This window comes from Argiope bruennichi, chromosome 10 (genome assembly GCF_947563725.1).
Source record: "Argiope bruennichi chromosome 10, qqArgBrue1.1, whole genome shotgun sequence".
Classification (NCBI taxonomy): Eukaryota; Metazoa; Arthropoda; class Arachnida; order Araneae; family Araneidae; genus Argiope; species Argiope bruennichi.
The window spans coordinates 28,037,203-28,050,170 of NC_079160.1; the positions used below are offsets into that span (position 1 = coordinate 28,037,203).

Consider the following 12,968-nt stretch of genomic DNA (forward strand, 5'->3'; position numbering starts at 1 on the left):
GATTAACATAATAATAATTTTAAATCTGTATTAGAGTATATCAGTTAATGTTCTCAGGTATTTCATATCTTTTCCAAATTAAAATGTAACTATTTTAATATTCTCTCAGCTGGCGAAAAAATAAGCAATAATTTCATAATTCTATTAAAACTATTAATTATTTATTAATTATGATAAATTATCATTGATGATTTGTAGCTTCTTCATAATTTGTTCTTTCTTGTTCAGTAATCATAGAATCTGGAAATTTCCCTCGATTTCCATGAAATATGGCAACAACTTTGCTTTCGGTTTGTGTTTAATTAGTGGTGTATGGTATGATAAAATCATCTTTATTATAAATCTCTACTTCTTACTTCTTTCAAATTTTCATATCATCGAATATTTTTTGTTCACCTTGCTATTTTTTTTTTTTACATAACAATTAAGAAATTAACTTTATTACCTCCGATTCAATATGTTGTGCAGTGCAAAATTTATGAACTTAGATACGTCTGTAGATTTAGCTCTTAAAATACTAAATTGTTCTAAATATTCTGATACTTCAAGTGTAGATGCTCTTAATTTATTTCATTACAAACCCGAAAGTAGTTATTTTCTTGAGGATCCCAAATGCGATCTTAGAAACACCATCTGTGATTTATACAAACGAAATATTGATGCCAGTGTTGCAAGTTTACTCAATCCATTTGTTCATGCTGCATTTGCTCCTGTTAAAGTTGTGAAAGGAAATAATGTTTGTTGTAGATGTGACAAAACTTTTACTGTACGGATCTGCCAGTATCGAATTGTACCTCCTAATTGTGTACAGTTCGCAAGAAAAATTGTTGGGAAAAAATTTACTGATCATCCGTCTGTAAATCATCTAAATCTCATAGACTATGCTGATAAAGTTTATGATTTTTTTCCGAGCGTAGATACAAGGTTTTACAACAAAGATATTTATGGATTATATCTTCCTCTTATTGTGAAAGATATTAAACATTTACATGAAAAATCGCTACCTACAATATTGCCAAAATTTATCACTGCATTGAAGTTGCTGGACATGGAAGAAATTTCTGCAGTTTCACTAAATTTTTATTTTCTTATCATTGATACCATCCTAGAAAAAAGGTATGACCAACCTAATTTATTAGTGAAAATATGGAAATCTGCATTGATGTCTGACCGATTCATGGTATGTGTTTTTGAGAGGATAACTGATCATCTTCCTGATAGAAGCACTGAAAAATTAAAGTGGGTGCTTATCATGGCCAATTTTCTACAGTTTGATTTTTATGGTGCATGGGTACGAGGACATAAGTTGCGTAACTTTTCTAACTGTCCAATATCATCCACTATGATATCAGGAAATTTTAAAGAAATGAAAACTCTTTTAGATAATGGCTTTCTGAAGAATTCTAAGTTCCTTTCAAGCTACCATGTTCTTTTAAGGTGTCTGTGAGTATATTGTTTTACTAATAATCTACTATCTGTTCACATATATTAAGATAAGATGGTAAGCTTCCTGTTTACATTATTTCATATTCTGTGTCTAAACTTAAACTAAAGGTCAAAATATATACTATTTATTCTGAAATGTTTTTGAAATATTAAGGTAATCTTTCATGTTTTTTTTTTTTTTTTTTTTTTTTTTGCTGGAATATATACATTAAATTTCCAAGCCTAAACCAAAAGTGCATTTTTTTTCCTCCAACAATTTACACTAAATTCAAAATATGCATATAAGTCAAATAAATAAAAACCATGAATTTTAAACTTTTCACTGGAGAGCAAAAATATTGTCAAGCTAGAAAAACGGATGAAATTTTTTCCAATCAAATCATTATAAAATAAAATACCAGATGTCAACAATGATAATTTTAACTCTAGGAACTCTATCTGAAGCTAGCGTAATTTTTTTCACTTATTTTCTGCCTTGAATATAATCTATTGTATTAAACAGCATGGCTACTTAGCATTTCTCTGTAAATCCTTTGTCCAATGTAACAAATCACTAATAATAAGCATTTTCAAAAGTAAGGTAACTCATTTTCACAAAAAAATTAGATAATATAAAATGAATTTTTTTTAAACTTCAGAATTATAAATCATAATACTAAAAAGTGTTATATGTTATTATTTTTATCTGGCAAACAAAAAGCTAACTACTTTTTTTTTTTTTTTTTTTAAGATTAGAAGATCTGTATGTAAACTGACTTCTGTAGTTTAACTGTAGAAAATATTCTAAAAATTTTTGGCTTACTTTGAAATATATAGTATATCAGTGTGAAATTAATAACTCTAGGTTAGACAGTCTGCCCAATAGAGTGCCAACTGACCTATATACAATCACCTTTATTATTGATAGATATTACGTACTTTGTCAATAAAGCCCTTTTGAATTTTTATAAAACTGTCTTTGTTATTTGAGGTTTAAGATTAATTAATTTTTTTTAGTTAGGTTAGAACAGGCTAGAGACAGAACTAAGAAAGGTTAAGGGACTATATCAATTTCGAAAAATTAGGGAAATTCGTAAAAATATCTAAAAATCAGGAAAAATTGCTTGTGACAGCATTTTACACCAAGCATGCATGCGATCAGCATTTTCATGTTATCATTTATCTACATCCGACGCTAAATCATGTTGCGAAAAGATCACTGCAACCATAGAGCTCAGATATAAATGGAGGGAGCTAGTCACTTGTTTCTTGAAATAATCATACCAACATCAATCATGTGATTTGTGTTGAAGCTTACAGTATAAATACCTCTTTTAGTGCCAAAAATCACATGTTTTGTAATATTCAAAAATTGTCGCACAACCTTTTGCTTCCAGACATTTTGGTCTGGTAGTCATAACATTTTCTTAAAAAAAAAAATCCCCCCCCCCTATTTTGAGTTTATTATTCTTTGAAAACCAAGCACATTGGTTTCGAAAATAATAGTTTCTTTTAATAAAATTAGTAACTGAGTTTGTTGATTTAAATCGTGTTTACTTTTTTTTGCATTAATTAAAAATGATATTCACCTATTAATATATTTAATTTTACATTATGTGTTCAGATACTTTTTACCATCATCTCAAACAGATTAAAAAAAAAAAAAAAAAGAACTTTTACAAAAACATACTATAAAAGTCACCTAAGTCTTTTTTTTTTCTTTCTCTCAAAATATTATGCACATGCATATATCAATACTCTCATATTATTAAAGATGGAAATTATAGAATCTTAAATTATATATTATAGACTTATTTTGCAATTTTTAAATTTATTATTGCACTTATTTTTTAAAGATTAAAAGATTAGAATTTTAAAATATAAAAATAATTGATTTTAAGTTTGAGAAATTTATGAGCCAGGTATGAAGAGTATAAAGAAAAGAAAGGTAGGGCAGAAATTGTGCATAAATTTGTAAAAGAGGGAAGCACAGCAGAGTATTTCTTCAAAAAAAATTAAAAGCAAAATAAACAAATAAAATAAAATAATAAATAAAAAAAAATTCTTGAGGCAGTTCAGAAAGAGATTTTAAAAGTTGAGGAAGAAATTGCAAGCCTCAAAATTTTGCAAAAATAAGGTTTTGAAACCTTTTAATCCACTTCAAGCAGGACTGGTTATTTTAAATCAAATTTTTTTATTAATATTCTAATAATAATTAGTATTTGAATTTTGAAATTATTTATTATTTATAAACATTTAATTTTACATTTTAATCTTTATATATAAGCATTTGTTAGTCGATTTATTATCTTTAAATTAATAATTTTACATCCAGTAGTGTTTTTAATAAAAATGAAATTAAGATACTTTTATTTATTTATAAAAATATAAGATTTTTGTTTACAGAAAGTAATTTCGTAAGAAAATTTGTTAAAGAAAAAAGATTGTAAGTGATGTTTGGCAGTTTCCTTTCTTTAAGTCTTTCCTAATATATATATATATTGTACATGTTATAGCATACTATTTTTATATTTTTGCTATTATATGTATTTATGAAAAAAAAAAAAAAAAACTAATTAGCTATTGAACTGTTTTAAAATTTCGAGCAAAGATCACAATACCGTTTACTGTTAAAATAATTTTTGTGTTGCAAAGATTAGTTTTAATATTTTCTAGAATTCTTATGCAGCCTTAGAAGCGAAGTGTTTTATTTAAATTACTTTTTTTCCCAAAGAAGAAATGTAATATACTGTTTTAATAGTAGTTTTTTATAAGGGGATGTCTATATGTTAAAATTAGTGCTAACTTCAAAATTTCCAACAGCAATATCCATTTTTCTCATCAAATTTTAAAACTATATCAAACATTATGCCTGGAAACCAAGTTTCATTAGTTTAGGCCTGTTCACTTCAAAATTATGGGCTAACAAAATTTTGGCTTCCTAATGTTAAATTTTGAACTTTTATTCATATCTTAAAAACTTATAAAGTTATTGACCCACACTCTTTTTGTTACCAAAATATAAAGTATTCTACACATTTTGTATACATATTTAACATACATAAAAAGTAATTTTTAAAATGTGAAAAAAATTACAAAATTAGAATTTAAAAATTGTTAGATTGCAACATAATTAAATTTTGGCGCAAATTGAAAGAAAATATCTTTTTATGGAGATCTGCAAAATTTTGGGTCATTCCTACAAATAGTTTTATGGTTATATTAAATGTTCTGTATTGCTTCTAAAACGATATGTTTAGGGAAGCATTCAAAAATTTCAAAATATCAGCAATTTTTTATTTCAAATTTTCTGAATTTTTATAATATAAAAATACATTTAAAATATTCATAAGAGTTAAAAAATTATTTCTATTGCCATATAACATTCACTACTTTCAAATGTGAGGGATAATCTTTGTCCTTTTAATAAGCTAGAACTTTTACTTGAGCTCATATAGCATCACTTACAGAATAAAGCAAATTCCAGAAAGATGGAAATTTTAGTTTCTAATTATTATTTTGTATATTTAACTATTTAATTTCACAAATATCTTGACAAATTGTCTCTCTTAATAATTTATAGATAATTAACTTTGTATTTTTTAACAAGAAAAGGACCATTAGTGTTTATTTAAATTTACAGATATTTATTTAAGTATAAAAATTGGTCATCAAAACATTATTTATTAATCATTTAATAATGATATTTTGTATTAATCTACATGAATTTATTAATCCCTTTAATACAGTTAATGGATAAATACTAAATTTTTCAATAACAGTTTGATTAAATTAACTTTGTTCTGTTTAAGCAAATATGCTTTAATATTAATTTTCATTATTAAGCTAGTTATTTCTTAAAGATATCCAAAGGAATAATTATTCTTGTAATTATCTATATATTATAAATATTCTTAAAATTATATATAATAATTTTTATAATTATACCTCCTTTTAAATTTTCATTTATATAGGAAGCAGAAAGATATGTGATGAATTATAGCTTTAAAAAGTGTAAAAATAATGGGAATTAAAGATATGAATGAACATTTAGATTGATGTTCTGAAATTTGCTTTTCACTTCTGTAATGCACATATATCCTGTATGCATGACTTTCTACAATGAAATCTTTGGAAAACAAAATGTATTTTCATAAAACATTAAATTTCCCATAAAGCATTGAAAAAAAAAACCTGATTTACTTATTGATTAAACTGATTTATTTATCAGTGAGTGAAATGCACTACTCTTTTTGTATGCTTGTAAAATAAAGTGGTGTATCATTTCATGTCTATTTATGAGTAGTAAGCAGTGATGAATAAAAATCAGTTAATATTTTTCTGCCTGAATCAGTAAGATATTAATTTCAACATTAAAAATCATCATTTCTTTAAAATAATAAAAAATATATTTAATTTTATATCTTTTACTCATACAATAAAACTTTCCATTTTGGTACTTTCAGCATAATGGAGAATCAGGCTTAAGTACATTTTAAACAAAACTTTCAATGCTCTTGAGTATTTCTATCCTGAAAAGAATCAAGATTCTGCTAAAATTTTGCTATAAATATTTTATGAATGAAATGGCAGGCAATTTTACTTTGTGGATCAAAGTTTAAAAAATACTTTGAAAGAAGGCATAACAAAAATAAATAAATACTATTACAAGTGTACAGAATCCAAGTATTCATTTAAATATGGATATAACCCTTTAACAGTAAATGCCAAATATCGTCCAATATAATTATGGTATATTAACCAAAAGTTATACTCCTTGTATTTTTTTCTTGGGAAAACTATTCATGATGTTAAAATAGGTGTTGTCTTAAGAAAGTTCAAATTTTGTACAATTTTAGTATGTAGACAACCCCCATTAGGGGATTGTCTACATACTAAATTTGTACAAAATTATTGTCTACATACTAAATAAAATAACATACATACTAGTTTTGGGAGCTAGTATCTTTAGGATTCATTACTACTTTTGTACTTTTACTTTAACATACGATGATTGGTTGCAAAATAAATTTAAGTGACTACTTTTTTTTTTCCATGACTCCACATTTTTGTTGTTTAAGTTCATTCATGATGAATGTTTCTGTTCATTTCTTGAACATATTTCTATTCAGCCGATTCATTTTTAGAATAAATTTTTATTCATTTCTCCTTTTACTTTTAAGTGCGAGCATTGGATGCGATCACAGACTAGTAATTAAAGAAGTGCATGAGTAAAATGAGTAGTTTATAACTTCTAAAATTAAATATATTCATAATTTTAAGTTGAAGCTACCTTAAGAAAACCATAAAGGCCAAGTTTTTCACAACAGATTTTTTAAGAATTTAACAAAACAATAAATTTAACAAACAATAATCACAGTGAAAAAGCCTGTTTCTTTCAATCATTGAGCTAATATTTATATCTATCAAGTATCTTCTATTTTCCTGTTTATTGAATAAAAATATGTTACTGTTTCATCTATAACTATGTATATGCCTAAATCAATGAAATTGTTGAAAGAAATATTACACATTTTAAATATCACTACCAATCTGGAGTATTATTCATCCTGCATACAACTTTATTATTTCAATAAATTTAGTTTTGTTTGTTACTTTAAGAAATTTCAGATAAGCTGGAATTTTGAGTGATGTTCCAGTAATAGTTTGAGAGTGCTCTAGTCATTGTTTGTGTTGTTGTCAACTGCATGATATATATAAAATTTCATATAAAATTTGTAGTATAAATAAATTTACATTTGCTATTTTATTATTTCAAAAGGTAGTTTTTGGTTTGAATTTAGCAAAAATACTTAATTTTATTTTATTAAATGCAGAATTTTTGTATTTGGAAATGCAGACTCATTATTTTTCTCCAGCTTTTTTGAATAACAAATATTTCATTCAAGAATTATAATAAATTAAAAACTTATATTCTAAATTCATTTGAGAAGTCATATTTGTTTTTAAAAGGATGAAAAAATTTGTTTCAAATCCTTCCCAACAGTAGTATCAAAGATTTTCTCTGAGCACTTTGTGCTGTTGTGGTTGCTTAGTAATGATTTGCTGGTTGTGTGTTATTGATTTCTGCAATTACTGTTTTTTTTTTAAAGTTATATTTGTATTTTCATGTTTTCTTTTGGACTAAAATATCATTATTCATTATCAAACTTGTTGGAACTTCACATTCACCTGATGGATTTTCTATAACAATATGTATAAAGTTTTCATTAAGATTTTTATTTCTTCAAGGTGTGTAGCATCATTAAAAGTCCTTAAAAACTGCTTTTATCCTACTTATTATTATTATTTTTTATTATTCAGATAGTTATATTTTTCTTTTGACGGGGGGGGGGGGGATTTTTTTTACCACAATAGATCTACCCAATTATAGACTGTACTTACTTTGCGGTGTTTGGTCTTTCAATGTTTAACAAATTTATGAATCCAGAGGGATTATTTAGGGAACTACTGATAGAATGGGGAAAATTTTATTTACTTGACTCATCTTCCACCTCCTTATGCTTGTTTAGACAGAGAGAAAAACACAATCTTCTATTTACAATTTTGTGTATTCAAATAAAACCATTTGTTTGGGTTTTAACAGTTAATCACTGTTTTTCTGCATTTGATTATTTGTTTGTTGAACATTTGTTAGTGATATTTCAACATGATTTAGTGACTCTCCATTAATAAATTATTTAAATATTTTTATTTCAATTAATTTTTGTTCAAAAGTTTAGAAATTTTTTCCTGTATGCCAGAAAATGTGTATTTCATTCATTGGGGATTTCCAAAAGTTAATATACTGAATTATTCAAGACTTCCAAAAATAAAAGTATAGTAAAATGTGCATGATACTCCAAAACTACTTGCAGTTTATTTGTTACTCTTGCCAAAAGATACCAAAAATAAATTAATGCCAATTAAATTCGTTTTTTTTTTTTTTTTTTTTTTTTTTTTTTTTTTTTTACTTTTTTATATACAAACTATTCAAAGAAAAAGAAATGTAACCACCAAAAAATTCTCTTGACTCGAGATTTTGCCCAAACTTCTTGATTCAAACCTCTGAATATTTGGAATTATGTCTGTTTGTGAACAAAACAACACAAATAGCTTTGAACTGGGATTTCTTCATATTAAATTTTCAGATTTCTAACAAATTTTGAACAAAATTAATTTCCATGATTTTTTTTTTATCCGAGTACAAGAGAACATGATCACTTCAAACTTCATAAGAATTAATAATATCATTAAGATTTGACCCACAGTTTTAGCATCTAAAATATAAATCCATACCAAAATTTTGAATCAAATCTACAAATGAATTGACCATTTGTTGGTCTTTATGTTTGCATGCATGTAAATACTGTAATAGAAAAATGCATTAACTTAAATAAATAATCTTGCTAAAATAAAAAAAATAAATAAAAAAAATCTTATATAATCTTATAAAAATGTTAGATGAAAAATCTTGTTTCTAAAATTGTAACTGTTTTACTAATTTTGGATTTAATTAGTCAACCAAATATTTTCTTGCATACTTGCGCTTTTTCTTTTTTAACCATACTAAGCCTCTAAAAATAAAAATCTTTGAGTTCGATATTTTTTTTAGGGAATGTGCAATGAAATATTGGAGAGACATTTTCAGTTGGTTTCACATGTGTTGCAAAGCATAGTAAGCCATTTATTTCAAATATATCAAAATGGTAATTCACTTTTGGCATTTTATGCATCTGGTATTCATAAATTAGTAAAACTATGATTGTATTCTTTTTTTAAAGGTTTGAAAGAAAATTTCTCAGTTAGAATTATTTATTCAGTAAATTGCTAATGCCAATCCAATTTTTCTAATAAAGCACAAAAGATAAGGGAATACAGGTATAATAGGGAACAAATTTTTGCGAGAATTTTCTGATAAAATTATATGACTTTCAAGCATAATTATCAGTAGTTTATTATTTAAAAAAAAAAAAAAAAACTGAATACATAGTGAAGACATTGTCAGTAAATTTTGCATCGATGAGAAATTATATTTTAGAGAAAAAAATTAAGTATGTACGAAGAAACATGTTCTGCATTGTACTTTCTTCAAAAAGGATAAAAAGATAATATTCTCATGGAGTTTACAGATTACTTGGTAAAATCAGACCAAAAAATCTATAAACTCTAAGAAATTATTAATAATTTTAATATCAGGAAAGTGAGACTAGATTTGCTATTTTTATTTTTTATTTAAAGAAGATACATTAAAAAAAAAAAAAAACCCTTAAAAAGTTTTGAAAATTTTGATTCTTTCTTGTGAACAAGCAACTTTTAAAGAGGATTCAATATTAATAAAAATATTGAAATGGGAAATTTGATGGGAAAATATCATGTTTCACAACATGTAATCTGACTGCAAACAACAATCTGGTAGAAACCACTCATTAAACATTATTTAAAATAAGTTAGAAATTTTAGAAATTTCTGGCCTATTTAAAATATTCCCTATTCTTGTAGAAACAGATGACAAAAGAAATTATTGTCAATGGCATAAAGTTAGAATCTGATTTTTTTTATCTCCTAATAGAAAAAGAAATATTTCTTAGAAAAGGAAATGGCTGAAATTGAATATGAATCTAATACATGTCCTCAGTAAACCAGAAAACTTTTCACTCCTAGCAAAATAATCTATTGAGTTGGGAAAAGTTATTTGTTAGATTATTGAACAAATTGAAAGAGTTTTAAAAATCTCGAAAAGGAAATCAAGTTTTATTTACATATCTAATAAAGTTAGTATGATTTTTACAGTCAAGATTTGTTTACTTAAGTTCTTAATATTTTTTTCGAGGAATTGGAATGTTAATAAAGTAGCAGTATCTTTTTTTATTACTATTTTATTCTTATACTTCTAACTGTAGTATAATGAAATAATTTAAGATATGCAATAAAAATCTTTTAATACAATTTTGTAATCAAGATTAAAAAAAAAGGGGGAGGGACCATTTTAAATAATTTTGTTTCAATGTTGGTGAAAAATATTCGATTATTCAATGTTTATATATTATGTATTTTATGTTTATATTTGTATAAAATTGGACACTTTCTTAGTTAATATCCAACTTAATTTATTTAATTAAATACATACTTCTATACTAAAAAATGTACTTAATGGTTGGTTATTATTTTTTCCTTAAAAGTGTGTATGAAGTACCAATTTTTGAAGATAAAATTAGTCTATGCAGCCTGTTCATACTCATGTTATTATTAGGTGTTTTTTTTTTTCTTCCTAATATTTCATTTTGATGAGGATGCCTTCCTTTCATGAATATAAGGAAAAAAAATGAATTTTTAAAGGTGTTTTTGTACAAACGTTTTCATGATTTTGCTTGTTTTTGTTTTCCTATGTTTTAATTATATTATTATATTTCAGGTCACGTCTTGATAGTCACCTTGCTCGTCCTTTAGAACGATCTCCAATAGGTCGAATGCCTATTGTGCGTGAAGTGTTGATATTTCTTATTGTTAGGTATCTTCAGAGAGATGATAAAATGCGTGCAGAGCTAGATAAATGCTTCTATCTTCTTTGGTCTTCAATTCCTGATCCAACAGTCACAAAACAACAACTTGAAGAGGAAAAAAGACTTTTGTTCCAAAGAGCCCCAGAGAATCTACCAACAGCTGCATTGAAATTTGAAATGGAGGTGATTGTGAATACGTATGATCATATGCTTTTTGGAACAGATAAAACTCCCCGTACTCTTTCTCATTTATGCAGATGTTTTATTCGAAGATCATTAACACTTGCAGGTACTCTTCCTCATGGTGTAATACAACTTCGGATTCCCAAGAATCTCCAATCTTATTTGCTTCTTACAATTCCTGAAGACTTCTAATAGCAAGAGTCATCTGAGGAATCACAAAGACAGATTCATCATGCAAAACAATTGTTAAAAAATACCTTCTTTTTTTGTAAATATTTGCATGCGTCACAGTTAGTGCTTGATTTGATATAATATTGTTCAGTATTGATAGCAAACATATAATTCATGTATTATCATTGATTTATTTGATTGCTTGTTTTATGAAGCAGATAAAGTAAGCAGGTGAAATATGAAAACATTATAGCTAAATAATAACAAAATACTTTGAAAAAAAGAAAAGAAAGAATCTTTATTATATCTGATTCTTATACTGTATAATATATTGCAAATTATAAAATACCTTTCTTGTACCAAACTTTTTGCAGTGTGTTTCAATATGAACAGTAACTTCAAACAACCTATATTATCTAAGCATACTTTTTCTTTATGTATTTTTTTGCATTGAGTATGTAATATATGTATTTGTATATGTGTGTGAGCATTGTTTCAATTTGTGCTTAAGCAATGCTATGATTTTTAATAGAATAGTTAAACTAGCTACTTCACAGTATTGTGATATACATGTTTGATTTTTAAACCACTAAAAAAATTGTTTTTGTTTTTTCTTATAATTTATACTTAAATTGGCTTATTACTTTCTTTATGGTTTATTATGTCCAGAATTCAGAAGATGTCTAGCCCATCTCCAGATGTAATTATGTGACATATATATAAAAAATTACAATAATGCACAATAGATCATTTGAAAACTACCATTAAAAATTATTCTGAGTTTTAGAGTACTTTTTGATTTAAAAAAAAAAATCCTTCTCTATTATATCTTATAGAAAAAGTTTTGATTTTTCGTACTTGTCATGTGTATTAAAAATGGTATTTGTATTTAATAAATGTTGTATTTAACCTTCAATAAATGTATTTGCTGCATATTTTCTTCTGTGCAGTTTTTTTAGTTATTTCATTTTAATATTGAATAATAATTGATTTAAATACATGCATGGTATAGTTTTGTAGCAATACTAACTTTTAACTTACTATAAAGTAGTACCACATTTAGTAGCTGGAAGTCAAACAGTTCGACTCACAGTGCCTGCTCATGTAGACACACACACATTCTCCATTATTATTAGAAGAAATAAGATAGAAAAATATCATTCTTAAAAAGAAATGGATAATAGGAAAATTATTTATCTGTGTTTAACTGTATTTTTAAAAGAAAACATTGAATTAATTTCCTATGCATAGTTGAATTTAATAGTACTCATACACACACAAAATTAATAGTTTATAAAAGTTGCAAATTATTTACATTACTCATATTGGATGAAGAATAATATGATTGATGATTTGATTTAATGGAAATTAATGGAACAAAACTCAATTTTGACTATGCTACTTGAAACATGTGGTGTTGTCTCTTTCAACAATACCATATGTTTTCCAGACTTTCAATCTTGTCTATGATTTATTAAGCAATACATACTATAAATAAATTGGATGCATGTTTCTGCTGTAAAAAATAGACTTTGAAATGTGTTTGAAAATTCAGATCACATAGTAAAAACTAATTAGTTTTTAAAACTGAAAAGATGAAGATCTGGAATGGTGAAATTAGTGTGTGCAAATACTGAAATTTGTGCATTCGAATTTAATGCGAACCGAAATTAGGTATTGGTAGAT

General features: G+C 25.5%; 1 protein-coding gene across 1 annotated transcript; it reads left to right on the forward strand.

The window, feature by feature from the left end:
* The first annotated feature begins 279 nt into the window (after positions 1–279).
* Positions 280–12,180, forward strand: LOC129989367 (uncharacterized). The gene is made up of 2 exons (XM_056097860.1): positions 280–1,443; positions 10,841–12,180. The coding sequence occupies exons 1-2, from the start codon at positions 458–460 to the stop codon at positions 11,301–11,303; spliced, it is 1,449 nt and encodes a 482-aa protein (XP_055953835.1). The 5' UTR covers positions 280–457; the 3' UTR covers positions 11,304–12,180.
* Positions 12,181–12,968: the final 788 nt, after the last annotated feature.